Genomic DNA, 15,208 nt, shown 5'->3' with positions numbered 1-15,208 from the left:
TCCAGAGTTGTTGCAGGGACAAGGCGATGCAGCAGCCAGCCCCAAAAGGGTAAATCTTGGGAGAAAGAGGGAGAGCCGTGTACTTGGCTGCAGCCTCTGGTGAGCAGCAGCGTGTTCCCCGCAGCTGGGGCTTTGGCTGCTCCACGCAGCCCCTCCACAAACGAGCCCCATGCACGCAGCGGGCCASCGAGTGCGGAATCACAGCACTACGGGGGGGACATAGAGGCCAGAGGCTGAAACGAGGACCCCAGGCCCCTCTTCCCAAACTCATGCCTTTGYCCAGGCTGATGCTCAGGCTCCTCTCTCCAAGGGCTCCTGTTTTGGTACTTGCCTGCGAGGCCACGGAGCCAAACCTGCTAGCGGGGCTTTGGGCTCTGTGCCGGGTGGGAGGTTTGCACAGGGCAGCCTCAAAAGCTCCAACCAGCTTTTCCCTCAGGAGAAGAAYACATGCACCATCTGTTTTTCGGAAGGCAGCAGCCCTTCCTCTGTGCCGCTTGCCATGTCACGCTGCCACATGCCACTAGCCGGCTCCTGCRTGCCACAGCACAGACCCGTGCCACCCATGACCAGAATCCCCCCAAGGACTTAAACATCTGGAGCAGCAGCGGAATGTTCCTTCCTCATGAGGTCATTTGAGCCCCGCTGCCTCCGTGGGTTGGGAGCTGCCGGGATTTGCAGTGTGGGAGGAACTACCCTGCTGSGACAGTGCAGATGCAAGACAAGAAGGGTTGTGGTGTCCCATCTCGCTCGCTTTTAGTGACAATCTGATGTTTGGGGATTGTAGGTCTAAGGAGATCCTGGCTGCTGCAGCTTGCTTTGCCACTTCCCCCAAAAYGCAGCTGTGCAGGACACCCAAGGAGCACCAAGGGTTCAGGTGCTGCACCTGAGCAGGGAGCTCCGTGCTGGCTGGCTCCGCGCTTCCCGCTCTGCAAACCGGGCCAAGGGCGGCTTCCTTCAGGGAGAGGGAAGTATCTGAAACTCAAATCAGGGAATGGAGTAGCCCGAGGGTGATGAAACCTGTTTTGGCTGCGAGTTGGGGATTAGGAAACGTGGAGGCAGCACAAGAGCAGAGTGCATTGTTCCAGTGCTCCTCAGGCAGTATTCCTTGCTTTTTTTTTTGTATTTTTTTTTCTAATTTATTTATGGAGAAAAGCAGATCAGGGTCTTGGAAAAACATCTGCTGAACATGTGATATCCACAGCGGCTGCAGGGCCTCGGCGCCGCTTGAGCTCGTGTGAGCCTGGCGGAGGGAAGGCTGCTCCACGTGTCTGCAGCTGCGCAGAGCGGGCGCCTCCACGGGCACGTTCGCACCACCACCAAAACACCCTGCAAGACTCATTTAATCTCATAGTAATCCAGCGCAGAGAAGACCCACTATCCCCAAAACATCCAGGAGACCAAAYGGAGAAGAGCAGAGCAAGAATAGAAACCCTGCATTGCCTGCAGGGCTTCCCAGCAGGTCCCTGAGCTCATCATTCACCACAAGCCCATGGATCATGGTGAGGCCRGGAGCACTTAGGCCCCACACCAGCCCTGCTTTCTTCATCGGGGTCTCTAACTGCTCTTAAACCCAGCGTTTTCAATCTATCTAAAAAGATGAGATTTTTTCCATATGCGTCCTTGTGCATGAACTTGTTTAACCTCAGGACTTTGCTCCGTCATCAGTATTTTAGGGACTTGTTTCCTGTTTCCCACCCTGCCGATTGAAACTATTAGCACTCAAGGGTTTGAAATGCAAAGGGGAAGGGGCAGGAGCTGCCTTGGGCTCCTACATCCTTTCAGACAGGGGCTTGAAAGCTCAGGGAACAGACCAGGAAGTGGAAGAGAAGGGAATAAACTTGTCTGCAAACTCCTGAGCAGCGAGATGAAGAAGGAGCCCAACAAGTAGGACATGCATGAGAGCAGACACAGTCAGATATATAACTGTGCTTATGCAAGTACACTAATAGAGTGTTAGACAAAAAGGGAACATATAGTTGTCCCCTGAAAAACGAGTGTATATATATATATTTATATATATATAAGTGCACATAGACACAGAGATAAATAGCTATCTAAGTAAGCGTTTGCAGCTGAGGGGATGGGGAAGGCTCCCTGCCGTCACAGCATGACCCGGCTGCAGAGCTGCCAGCTCCGTGCCCTTTGCACCGTGCCAGGCGGCGGCGCGATGAGCGCGCCGGGTCTCAGCCGGGTCGCAGCCGGGTCCGTGGCGGCTGTGCCGGGTCACTGGTGCCGGTGCCAGGCAGCTACCAGTCCCAGCTGCGGGAGGGACAGCTCTGCTCCGCGGTCTGCAGGGACATGGGGTCAACCTAGGAGGGCTTTTTACCTTTCCTGCTAAAGCCCCTGGAGTCAGTATTTGAAAAGCCATTTCAAGCAGGAAAAAAAAAAAAAAAAATCAGAAGGGGAGACTTTTATGTATAGCAAGCTTCTAAAATAAGAGTTTTAACATCTTGGAGACATTTACCTACTTTTTTTTTTTCCCCCTCAACCAAACCAAGATGAATTTATGAAATATTTTAGTCTTGCCAACTTGGCCTTCTCGGCTGCAGAACAGCTTCATCCAACATTTTCCTTTCAACTCCAGGCCAGTTATCATCACTGATGGAGTCGGTCTGAATTCACTGGAGAAAATCCCACCACCTTCAACAAAGCCCGGATTTACCAGCTGTGTCCRAGAATCAACCAGCCTTCCTACCTGGGACCTGATACTATGTCATGACACRACCAACACCTTAAAACGTGATATTCATGGCCAGCCCTTTTTGTGCTCATTTCCTGCACTTTTATCCATTGGGGCCATCCATGCTTGAATGTGAGGCTCACTGGACTTTTGGGCTGAGCCAGTGCAGCCATCCAGATCTTCTTATGCTTCCAAATTTTCTTCAGCCCATAACTTGGCTTCAAATTTGCCCCATTTTCGTTTTCCACTACAGTTAGAAGAATTGCTTTTTATTTAGTTATTTTCTAGACCACTGATTTAGAAAGTCTTCATTGCATGATAATATGCGCTGGTTATGCCATGTGCTGCTAAAGTGCTTTTGGTGAGCTCCCCATTCATCCACAATCGTGTTAGGCTTCTCCAGGACAGTCCAGGGCAAGACGAACATCACCCCTCCTTTCTGAACAGCTCCTGCACCCACTGGCCTTGACTGTGCCACCAGCTCCTAGACTGACGTGACGTGTAACTTGGGCAAAGCAAGGTGGTTCCCATTTTATTAAGTTGTTTCCTTTGCTCCAGCCAGCACACGACTGATCTGAAATCCCAGCTAGACTGGGTTTATTGGAGCGCTGCAGGAAATCTGGCGGTCGAGAGGGTGGGAACACGGCTGGGGGACGCAAAGGAATTTCTACCAACAAACTTTCTCAGCAACTTGGCTGATAAAGCGAGCAATAAAGCAGCCATAAACAGCAATAAAAGCAAACACGTCATCCTGAAGATTGAAGGCATTTGAAGAAAGGAAGCGGATCCAGTCGATGCAGACAGGCAGTGATATGGGAAGGACGGTGCTATCTAAAAGGGATTGCAGAAGGAGAATGGGGGTACAGCTCCAAGGCATCTCTCACATCAGAAGCAGGCGGGCAGGACGGCTGTTTTGCGTACCTGGTAGGTATCACATATATAGGCTATTGTGCTCTAACCCTAAACCCTAAAAATAACCCTGCGACGATCCAACAGAGAGGATTTACTCCCTAGCGCTCAGTTGTTGGGAAGCAAAATTCATCCCTATGCATAGAGGGTGCACAAAACCCTTCTACAATCCTGGCATCTATTGGGATTTTGCCTCCCAAAACTGCTTCTAGAGGSTCATTTTGCAGGAGCTTTGTGGCAGGGCGAGCTCTGGTCATGGGATGTGCATAGGACATTCCGTGAGACAGGGTGCAAAAGGACTCACACACTGAAGCACATATAGGATTAGGTGATGCAAGTGCCTGGGAGCTTTTCAGAGTTTCAGCTGTCAGAAGCAGCAAGGCTGTTGACTTCTGGAAAGCTGGCACGGAGGGAATGAAAAGCCCAAGGGAGCTGGGAATCCGCTAGTGTCTGGGAAAACTGCTGCAGGAAAGTGGAAAGTATTTGTGCAAGCAGTTAGCGAGGCYGCAACTGAAACTGCTCTGGTGGAGGCTCCAGCGGGGAGAAGCTCCGCACTGCCAGGACACGCCAAGAGGCGGCCGCGGGRCCGGGGTTTGCAGCCAGATCCTCGTGGCACCACGTGAATGCCGTCGGTTATGAGAAACACATAAGGCAGCTAGGCTAGCGATTTGGGTTAGTCCCAAGGTTTCGCTCCAAGGGTTTTAAGGCATGAGCTCTCAAAAGCAACTGCGGATGCCTCCACTTCTTAGTGCTCTACTTGGGACAAGTTCATGGGGCCCATGCCTCCAAAATAAACAAATAATCTAATTAATTAATTAATTAATTAATAAAAGGTAAAGATAAAGAAAACTCTTTCCTCAAATCTGCTGTCTGGATTAGCACCATAGGATTATGGTGGCTAATAGCTACCATAGCTACCCATTCCATACCACAGCACCATCCTTTCACTAGGGTTTGTGAAAGTCCTGAGCAAGGAAATACAAGGTGAAGAGCAGCRCAAGGAAGCATGGTCAGGGCACAAAGGTCAGCAAGGAAGACCAGGGCAGAGGCGCTGCGAGTTCAATAAACCAACAACTAATATCAGGGTACGTTGAAAAGTTGATTATCTGGTGAAGCACCAGAAGGTGGAAGGAGGTAGATGGAGAAAGGGAAGGTGTGTGGAGCTAGGCAGTCTCTCCCGGTTACTGGCCTATCTTCTCTTTTGAGGGGGAAGCTACTGTCTCCCATGTGTTTTCCCTGTAGCTCCAAAATGCACATGAAGTGGAGGAAATCTATTTTTAAGCTACAAGTGGGAGCAAAAATAATCATTAAAATGGCAACCACTTCCTTTTTAGGGCTACTGCCATGGAGAGAGAGGCTGCCAAGACACCGAGGTTGGGGACGGGACCTCACTGCAGGTCAGAGCTCTTGAACGCGGCCTGTGGGAGAGCAGAGCAACCACGGCCGGGGAAGCCAGCACAAGGCAGCAGGTTTGTCTGGTCCCAAGCTGCAAGCGGAGGCCCCTGAGGATGCGAGGCGAGAAAAGCTGCTCTCAGCTCCCAAGAGCCCACAGGCTGAGCCAGGAGATTCATGGCTGGGAGTCTCATCGGAGGAAAATGAACTTAGTAAAAGTATCATTATGGTTGTAAAAGACCTTCAAGATCATTAAGCCCAACCATAGACCCATCACTACCATACCTGCTAAACCTAAACCCTTAAGTGCCTCATCTACTTGTTTCTCTTGCGGATTTTTGGTGCTTAAATGCATTAGCCTGATCTCAGATCTCAGCAGCCCCGCTGGGTAAAGACACACCAAACCCAGTAAGYCGTGGGGGTGATGGGGCTTATGTGCCAGCCCGGGTAAGCACCACCATCTGCTTCTGGTCCCTGTTCTTGTGACCGCTGCTTCATTTCCAGTGCTTGATAAAGCTCCAATTACTGCCCTGCAGGAACACAGGGCAGGGGCTTCCCCAGAGCAACTGGGACTCTGCAAAAGCTGCAGGAAAACTCCTTGCTCTGTCCAAGATGCTGAAGTGCTGATGAAGAAACTCTTGTCTGGAGATCTCCTTGAGCGTGGCCCTTAATGATCATTCAGCACCTGAGAGCTCTGCTTCGTGCCCCGGAGCACGAGCCCGGCGAGAGCTCCAGGGCACCTTGCCCTGGGTGAYGGCCTCAAGGCCACCGATGGAAAATGAACCTTCATTTTCACCAAATTAAGGGCCATATTTTTGAGGAAGGGGATGAAGAGCTAAAAAGAGCTTTAAGAAAGAGGCTTAAGAGTTTCCTGCATTTTAAAGTGCTTATGGCCTCTTTTATGCCTTGTTTGAGCTGCTCCCTAGTGCTATCCTTCTGCATTCCTCTAGCAGATAAGGGTGGGACAGAATCACAGCACAGCAACCAGCAAAGCTCTCCCTAGTGACACCAGCAGAAATGCTGCAACAGAGCAGAAAACACAGCATCGTACTTGGTTATGTAAGGGGGTTTTCTTAATACAGCCATAGAGATGAGACCAGAATGAGTTACAGCACTGAGGCTGGAGCAAGGAGAATTAAATCCAACTTTCTATGGACATCTAAGAAGACAAAATCAAATGCAGATGCAGTATATGCCAAGTGAATCCTACCTTCTGATTCCCTTAGGCAGTACCTGGCTGTACCTGGCTCTCCTCTGATACTTGTTGGAGCAGTGAGTATTCCAAGTGGGAACTCGGATTCAGATGTGTTTTAGTGATGTAGGAGTTTAAGGATCCATTTCCAAAGGGACTTTGAGAATGAATTGCAGCTTAATTAAAGATTTGTCCATATAAAAATCTAAAAACCCAGTAAGATAGTGATATCATTGCTGTCCCGGTGTCAGACTGAGGGATTCATTCATATGCTTGCACTGAGTGCTTCAGTGTTTCCACCAGCAAATGAAATACAGGAGTTTGAATTAGGAACCATTTCATACTTACAGACACAGCATTTTCTTCAGTTAGATGGTTGAAAGTACTTCCTCATTTTAAGGCCCTATCAGCGATGTTTTAGATGACATTTAGATCTTTCAAAAGTGAGAAAACTGTCCTATACAGAAAAACTGTCCTATGCAGAAATCAGCTTCTCTACAGGCAGGTTTTGCACTTTATGAATAGGACAATCTGCAATGCTCTGTAGGAGACTTCATGCTCCTGCTGCACCTCTGAAAATACAGGGCAGATGTCATCACTGAATTCCTCTGATAACTAGTTTTAGTTCCCCTTCTGCTTTTTCCACATCAGACAGACTGAGAAGGAGGAAGACCCAACACTTTGTTCCTTCTAAAATCACAGAYCGAAATGGCAGAAATGAATCCTCGAGGGTGGCTTTGCTGTCACTGCCATACGGGATATTTTCAGCTACTCTCTGACACACTATGAGAGAGCAGTAAAGAAAGGGGAAAAAAACAAAGGAAAAAAAAATCCCAGTAGGCCATATAACACACAAAGTGGTCATTTAATTTCTACTGTGGGCTTTCATTAGTAAGTGAAAGTATGATTGCCCGTTTCCAAAGCACCTTAGCACAACTGAGAATAYATTCCCCCAAGGATCCCGTGAGTTAGGCTAAGGGGAGGCTAAACATAACCCACGAGGCGCAGAGCATTGGGGAAGGTCTTGCGCATGCCCATGCACTTCTCCTGGTCAATGAAGAGGGAGTTCGCCTTGACAGCCAGGTCATGCTCCAAGGTTGACTTGGCGTGAACCAACATTTGCAGCGTGTCCTCGGCGTCCCTCAGCCTCTGCTGAAGGCTCTGGATGGTGTCATCGATTTCGTGCACCTCGTTGACAAGGCTAGAAAAGACCAAGACCCCCCCCAGTGTTAATGGGTGATGGGATGGAGGTCGCCCTTCGCTGGCGTGTTTCTAGCGCAATGTTGCTGATAGGCCCCTTGGCACAGAACTTCCCTCTCCAGCACGTCTAGGATGTGATGAAAAGGAAACATTTCTGGCAGATGGGTGCAAAAATGGGCAGCAGGGCTCCTCCCGGCCTCAGCTGGGCGGCACGATTAAGCTTGAGGCCAGGAAGCTGCCCTAAACTGTAGTGAAGGGCAGGAGCATCCCCCAGGACAGTGCGTGCTCCTCAGAGGAGGGACGGGTGGCTGYGGTTTCCGGTTCTCATTTTAGCTTTGCTGCTTTTCTGCCTTGCCCGTGGGGATTTCTTCACGCAGGGGTTCCCCCCCTGCCTGCAGAGCAYGGGCAACTCGGAAAAACAAAAGCACGGGAGCTGCTGAGAGAAGGGACACAGGAGAAACAGCCCTGCTTGCAACGTGTGAGCAGAGCTCCAAAATTGCTTTTGAAAGGCGGGAGATGAATCATGCCCAGAAGGCTTCTCAGAAGGAAGCCCTGCACCAGCGCAGGGAGGACACAGAGAAGGAAGCAGGTGAGCTTTCCTCATTCTTTTTCTTCGTTTTGTTTATTAAAATAAAGGGCAAAATTAAACTGTTATAAACTTCACAGCTCCCAGTTTCCCCACCCCATGGCATTGGCCAGCTCAGATTTGCATTTCCTTTCCTGCCCAGGCATGGAGTAGCTGCAAGGTCATCTCTAAGGACCATGGAGATAGTTCCTCTATTTGTGAAAAATTGTCGTATCTGCGTTTTTGGAGATGTTTCCTTTCGTCTGCCTTCTTTTCAAAGCACAGCCTGCTTCTCCCATGCCTTACACCTTCCCTGGTAGCTACCCAAAGGAACCAGCTAAGCCCTCTCAAGGTGAGCTTGTAGAGCAAAGGCTCTGTCCTTCAAGACTGCACACCTCCAGCCTCCAGCGAGCAGGCAGGAGGGAAGAAGATGTTCACCCAAGCAGGAGAAATTCAGCCCTCATGGGACAGCATCAGCCTGTACCTGCCTATGAGGTGACCATAAGGACACAGCAGCCTCCTTTGTGGACACAGAGCTGTAGTCACTCCTTGGTTTTGATTGTATTAGTGCATTTAAAGGAGGACAGCTTCAAAAAAGGCCTGTTATTAACTTTGCCACCAAGTGATGCTCCTGTGTGCTACTGGTTGGTGGTTCCTGGAGGATACGTGCAACCCTGCGCTCCATCCTTACCGGATTTGGGCACTGTCCCGACACAGCTCCATATTTGGTCTCCGTGTGCGCTCATCCAGCCGAGTGTGGGCCACTTTTAATGGTGGCCCCTTGTCCCGAATGGCTTTTCGAATGGTTTCGATGCTCATCTCAGTCTGGAAGATTTCCTGCAGGGTCTAGCATTTAAGAAGGAACAAACGCATGAATTGCACAACACATTCTCAACAAATTCTTAGTATTCAATATATTCATGATCTGCTTTCAAATGTCAGCCTCATCTTCCCCTTTCTCCTGTCCACCTGTAGAAAATCTCAGCTTCATTAAGTGGACCCTCCTGCCTCTTCTAGCGCATTCGCAGTRCTCCTGCAGATGGGTTGCTTTGGGATCTGCAGGGTGCAGATCCACGTCTTGCCTCCTCCTGCATTTGCTCCCTGCTGCCAGAGCTCTGCAGCTCCTGGGGCAGGAGGGGGATGCAGTGCTCCCATCTGGTGTGCTACCAAGCTGGGCTCGAACCACTGCCGCTCCGCCGTGTACAGAGGTGCAGATCCAGCAGAGATTTTTCCTCGTGGGAAAAGTCTCTCAATGCTGTAGCTGCCACACCAGAAGATTTGGAACAGAGTGACTGATCAGCTGAATTACTATTTCCCCAAATTACTTCTTCCAGGAATTATTCATCCACCAGTAGCTGCTAATGGAGGACAGGCTTTTAACGGAGCTCCCATGGCATCAACCCGCATTGTTGAAAAYCAAGCCCAGCTCCATCAACCGACAGCAGACCAAGCTCTGAGCACTTTTTAGGAAACTTTCTGCATGATCTGTGCGTCTGAGCCATGTGCCCATTGCTCTGATTTCAGTTTCTCCTGCTCAGCAGAGCAAYGTGCAAAACAAACAGATATCTGTGCAGCAGCCACAAAGCACCAAGATTCAAAGTGAGTTTTTTGAACAGAGGTGATGCTCTGAAAACCCGATGAATCCTGGCAGAGGGTCAGCAAACACTTGGTACACGGTGACAGTTTCTGAGTTGGCAACTGGGAGATGCAATGAGCATTTTCATTTCATGCTCAAGTCCTCCTTGTGTTGCTAGGTTTTCAGCTAGGTCATCCTGCAAAATGATTTGGCAAAGAGAATATGGTATTGTTTGACCTGAAATAGCAGCGTACAGTCATTTTACTGGAAAATAGATACCCCCATTACTTTGAGTTTCAAGCAGAAAATGATAATATAATCCAGATTTCTATGAYACCATTCCCCTGCTTAGGCCAGATCCTCATGGAGGTTCAAGCCTCTTCTTTGGAGAATGGTCATTCATAAGGGACAGTTTTACACGAAGTGCAAGGGTTCGGTTGCAAGAGTGCAGAGTGAAGGATTTGGGTTACCTTAGCCAGGTGGGTCTGAATCTTATTTTTGGCATCTGCCGTCTCCGCAATGCGATTGGTCAAGGCCACGTTCACTCTGTTAAACTGGTTCCACATCTCATTGGCGGTCACCACCAGCAGGTTCTCGATGTCTCCCCGCAGCTTGGAGGAGGCAGCTCGTTCGCTCTGGGAGAGCAGGATATTATCATCCGTAAACTTGGCCCAGGAGTCTGGCACAGAGATCCTAGGGAAAGGAAGGGAGAAGCCACTGAGGATGACTATGGGCAGTCATGGATCATGCCAGGAGGAGCTCAGATTCAACAAAACTCTAGGAGTCTTAATTTGGCTGCACATTGGTTAAACTTCTGGATATGGTTTGCTCAATAATGCTTATCAAATACTGAAATGAAAACAACCCTGAATTTTGTGAAAGCTCCAATAAAAAAACTAAAAATGCCTAGATGACAAAGATTTCAATCAAATCTTATATCTACAAACATGTTAATAACATTTAAATGCCAAATGGTTTACAACTTCACAACATACGCTTTGCAATCAATTGATTTTGTTGCTAACTTATGAACACTAGATAACGTTTGGTTCCCTGTCTGTGCATTTGGAATGAAGTTCACGCCTGTGCAGTAGTCCAGAACAAGGTCAACAAAAGACTTAAATACCACATAAGCTCCATTTAAAACCTGCTGATTGTCTGCACATTTTACCCCCTCTGAATTTTAGCTGCAATCCTTTGCAATTCATTTGCCTGTCTAAATATGTCTGAGCTCCACTGTGAATAATTATACAAACATTAGAAAAACTAAATTAACGTATGCCACTCCATAAACTGCATGTGTCTGTGTGAGCAACAGATTGATTCCTTTAGCCCTTTGCCAGTTGCAGCATATTTATGTGAGGCCTGGTTGAGGTCACCATTCATTTATTGCAGAGTCAAAGCTGAATTCCTGGCACCCAAAAGCTGAACTGTATCCCAGCACCGCTACTCTTTTTTTCCCCCAAACTCCATCGTCACTTGGGCTCCCAGCCAGACCTTCTCTGCAGAGTGCTGAAACCCCTGGACTTCATGTTAATGAGCAGCACTCAAGCAAGCATTGACACATCTTTAAAAATATACATAAACCTAATGAGCTGTGTAAAGGTGCTAAATTGAATTCCTTCCATTTAAGGCTGATCTCCCAGCAYTGATTATGTTTAATTAGGTGGGATACATTTTGTCTCATTTTTGCCTTCTAAATGTTGGGTGTCCAGCTGCCTTCAATGGAMGGGCTCCTCTGAGGCAATCCAGCCCCTGCATGGGTGGCATGGGAGGTGCAGTAGTGGGTTTGCCAAATAGAGCTGCATGTTTTTACAGAGGAGCTCGGATGACCAGCTCCCTACTAGGAGAGGCACCATGTTTCGGTGTTCCAGCTCTCCTGGTAGCATCTCCTAAGGATGCCCATGTCTCCAGGGCATATGCTYTGCCAGCACGTGCTGTGCTCAGCATACACTCACGTAGCATCGACTCGCTCCACCCCTCGGTAGTAACTGATGCCGTCAGAAGTGTTCCTCAGGTGGTGGCACTTGTCATCGATGCGGTGGGCAGTCTGTTTGTCAGCCAGATCCTTCTCCAGCTCATGCTGGGCTGCCCTGTTGGACCTTCAGCACGAGAACCACCAGAGAGTGAGGACACACGAGTGCAGCATGTCACAGCATCCTCCCACCTCCTTCCCAGCAGCTCCCACCCTGGTAGCTCCACGTTCCCCGAGAGCATTGCTGCATTTCCCATAGAGCCTGCACTAGTTTGGCATCTTCAAGATGCGGGTAAAGGGCAATGTCTGTTGCAAGTAAATGCTGGAGTACGTTGGACTGAAGGTAGGGGTGTGCTAGGGAAAAGGCAGGGGTCTAGGGGGGGTTCACATGACAACCCAGGTCAGGTATGGGTTTACGGAGTTCCTCCTCACGCGAGCTGCGCRATCGACTTATCCAGGTACCGCTGCATCCTCTCCTGGCACGACCCGATGACGTCGACCTCCTGGGCAATGACAAACCAAGCTGGCGTCAGTGCCCACACTCCATCATCCTGCTGACGCTCATCCCTTGAGGCCTCCCTCAGCCTTGCACAGCAAGAACTTGCCTACTTGTCCTGCCCAAAGCCAACAGGCCRGGAGTGGAAAGCATTATCTTTCCCATCTCCACTTATTCTGCTGAGTCAATGCATGGTGACCRTCAGRGAGGACAGGAGGTTGTCTTCTCTCATTGGACCCAAAAATGAGCGRAAGGGGTCGTCAACCTGCCACTGCCCCACTGGCAAGTCGCGGGTAGAGACTGGTGTCGAGTTCCTCCCCGCAGTGACCAAACTGGGAGCCAAGGGAGCATCTCATCCTTGGTTTGCTGGGGACTTGCTCAGTCATCATGGAAGTGTCCAAAGGGTCCTGTGACCTCCTGGTCTCCCTCAACAGGAGGCAGCTTAGCCTGCCTCCCAACACGGCTGAACACCCTGAATTAACCCTGGGAAGGCCCAGCCTCAGTAACTCCTCAGAGCATGCTTTCTTTGACTCAGGTCACCCATCACCTTCCCCCATCACAGGGTTTAAAACTTTGGAGCAGCGCAGTGGAGAACGGTGCRTTTGCAGCTGCTCCTACCACGCTCGGGATGCAGAGCCGCAGCCACGTGCCGTCCGTGCGGGCACCAGCGCGACACGCTGCCCGTGCCACAATGCCTCGGATTTATTCATGGCCTGGGATCAGTCACACGGCAGCTACTCCGGCCGTGGCGATGGCCTTTGCATTAGCTTTCAGGCCCCGAGGGGGAGTTGCCAAACATTCTTTCATCTTGACATCAACGCCAAGTCGCGATTAGTTCCAGTGCATGTGGGCAGGGACTGCTCCCAACCCGGGCTAAACTGGCAGAGCAGTTGTCTGGCTCAGCAGTACTTCAGCACACCCATCCCCAATCAGAATCTGCCCTTTTTGCCCTCAAAATGCTTTCTCATCTCCTGTGATTTCTGCTGGAGAGAGCAGATGGGTTTTGCTTTAAGTTCCCAGTCATTTCTTATAAACACCCTGCTCTCCTGCGTTAGTGTTGGGGCRGGGAGGAGGAAGAGGGTGAAAACTGCTGCGCTCTCATCTCTCTCTCGACTTTAGGACAAGCCTACTGCATTTCCCAGCAGAGGTCCCAGCCACTGAAGGTAGGTGATTAGCACTTCAAAAGGGAATTTTAAGTCCTCCTGTCTGCAGAAACCAGCTGAAAAGCATGGCCTAAACATGTCCTAGACACTTAAAATCCAGAATGCCATTAATGAGATACCAACTCTGATCACTTTCTAAAAATCTCATGACCTTTAAGTTAATCTAATTTTTTAGGGCTTGACTCACAAGAAAAAAACCTCACTGAGCAGTGGCTTCAGAGTCCCAAGGGCTGTGATTTCCTCCCCAGTTTCACGAGGCCCTTGCAGTGATTATATTTCCCTCTACCCTGCATTCAAATCCCATCCTTGATGCCAACTCTTGTCTTGCTTTTTGCTGGTAATTYAAAGCAGACTACATAAAGGCAGGCRGGAAGCACATGTTTTCTATAATTTCTACAAAATAYATGGCCTAACTGCACGTAGTGGTTGTTCTGCTGCCGTCACGCTGAGCTGAGCGCGGGAGCAAAGCAGAGCTGGGGGTAGATGCAAGATCTTTTATTAGATCTACTAATATAGTTGGGAAAACTAGACAAGATGTTGGGCACGTGCAGCCTTCATAWCTATGCGCGTACGCTCGCACGTGTTCAGATTCGTGTAGATCTAGTGCTGGCAGGGCTTTGAAATACAAGGACCTTGTGTCCAAAGAGAAATTCACAAGCTGCTTGAGAGAAGACTAACTCCTGTCCACCACAGAGAGGCCCGGCTGGTTTTCAGTGGGAACTGCATTGGTAGGAACGTTTTGTTTCCTTCCTTTCCAAAAGGAGGGTATCCCCATCCAGGAGATGGAGGCAGGTGGCTCTGCAGAGAGACACGATCCTCCAAACCCAGCAGGTTTTGGGGATTAGACCAGTTTGGCTTGTCAAACATTTCTGCTCCATGGTCGCTATTTACCTGAGCATGCAAGGTAGCATAAGTCAGCCCTTACTGTTTGCACTTTTTTAAATGGTAGCTCTTTGTAAACCGAATGTTCATTAGTAACCTAGCATAGCGCAGACCCCAGGAAATCACTGCACCAAGCAGCCAACCTCCTCCATTTCTCCTTCCACTACCTGACCAACAGGCCCTGGAGGCGCTGCCGGTCAGTGCTGATCCGAGACACTGATCATGGCAACGCAGGCCATGGGTTAGAGCTACGTTCACCTAMCCTGCCCCAAGCAGGCTCTGCAGCCCTGTTTCCTAGCTAGTTTTGTAGCAAAGCTTACAGTCAAGAGTTCTTTCTCCACGTCATCATGGACTAGATCAATGCCCATCCTCTTCTCCCGGTGAAGCAAACACTCTTGGGCTACCTGTTGGGTAAATGACATCATTGCTAGCAGTAGGAACAGGATGTTGGATAKGGACAGTCCCTGTCCCAATTAGCATACAAGAAAAGAAGAAATACGTGGGCAGAAGAAAAGAGGAATCAATGTTGGTCACAACATGGGTTGGACCTCAGGCTCCAGTGAGGACTTTGACCAGGCTGGGGAGTGAGGCTGGGTGTATCCCAGAGAGTTTTTCCATCTCCAGGAATGGTACAGAAGAAAAGACAAAGATATTTATTCCAGAAGGCAGCAGCAAGAGAGAAGGCCACAAACTGGCTGGAGGCTGCAGGACCTCCCTGGGGAAAGGCCTACAGCCAGGCTTTGGAAAGCATGCCACATCTCAAATTTTCCTTTTGGAAAAAAGCACCTCTCGCTTTGTGTGAGGGAGAAAGTGTCTTGCACAGAACAAGGGCAAGGGCAAAATGGCCAGGGCAGGGTTTAGCTGACACTGAGCAGCCAAGCTGCAACATCAGCACTAAAGGAGCATGAAGGAGCACGTGCGTCCATGGTGTAATAGCAGCTGTATTTAGGAATCTGCTCCAGGCTTGAATCCAGCTTGATTGAAGCTTCATAGTGAGGCTTTTGTACCTCAAAACAGGATTGTGAATATATCACTTAAAGAAATATTTGGTTAAGCAAATACTCTTCTGATGTGCTCAGCATGTGCTGATAGGAATGTAGCAAATGGCAAGGGCTTTGTTTATTACTAACTTAACTAATGGTCTCTTAATAAAAACTTTCTAGATGTTATGGAGCTCC

At 49.3% G+C, this 15,208-nt stretch overlaps 1 protein-coding gene across 3 annotated transcripts in view; it reads right to left on the bottom strand.

Moving 5' to 3' along the window:
- Positions 1-7,025: 7,025 nt before the first annotated feature.
- Positions 7,026-15,208, bottom strand: part of TEKT3 (tektin 3) — an 82,336-nt gene continuing 74,153 nt past the window's right edge. For all 3 annotated transcript variants that reach the window (XM_026043620.1, XM_026043619.1, XM_026043621.1), the window contains exons 3-8: positions 14,351-14,434; positions 11,922-11,992; positions 11,473-11,616; positions 9,985-10,207; positions 8,630-8,784; positions 7,026-7,374 (exon numbers count right to left, since the gene is read on the bottom strand). In XM_026043620.1, the coding sequence (XP_025899405.1) occupies positions 7,158-7,374; positions 8,630-8,784; positions 9,985-10,207; positions 11,473-11,616; positions 11,922-11,992; positions 14,351-14,434 (894 nt within the window). In that variant the 3' untranslated portion in view covers positions 7,026-7,157. The remainder of the gene's footprint in view (positions 7,375-8,629; positions 8,785-9,984; positions 10,208-11,472; positions 11,617-11,921; positions 11,993-14,350; positions 14,435-15,208) is intronic.

Source organism: Nothoprocta perdicaria, unplaced genomic scaffold (assembly GCF_003342845.1).
Source record: "Nothoprocta perdicaria isolate Ctin4 unplaced genomic scaffold, notPer1 scaffold_331, whole genome shotgun sequence".
Taxonomy (NCBI): domain Eukaryota; kingdom Metazoa; phylum Chordata; class Aves; order Tinamiformes; family Tinamidae; genus Nothoprocta; species Nothoprocta perdicaria.
Note: the sequence above shows the minus strand (reverse complement) of the source record. Positions and strands in the feature narration are given on the sequence as shown.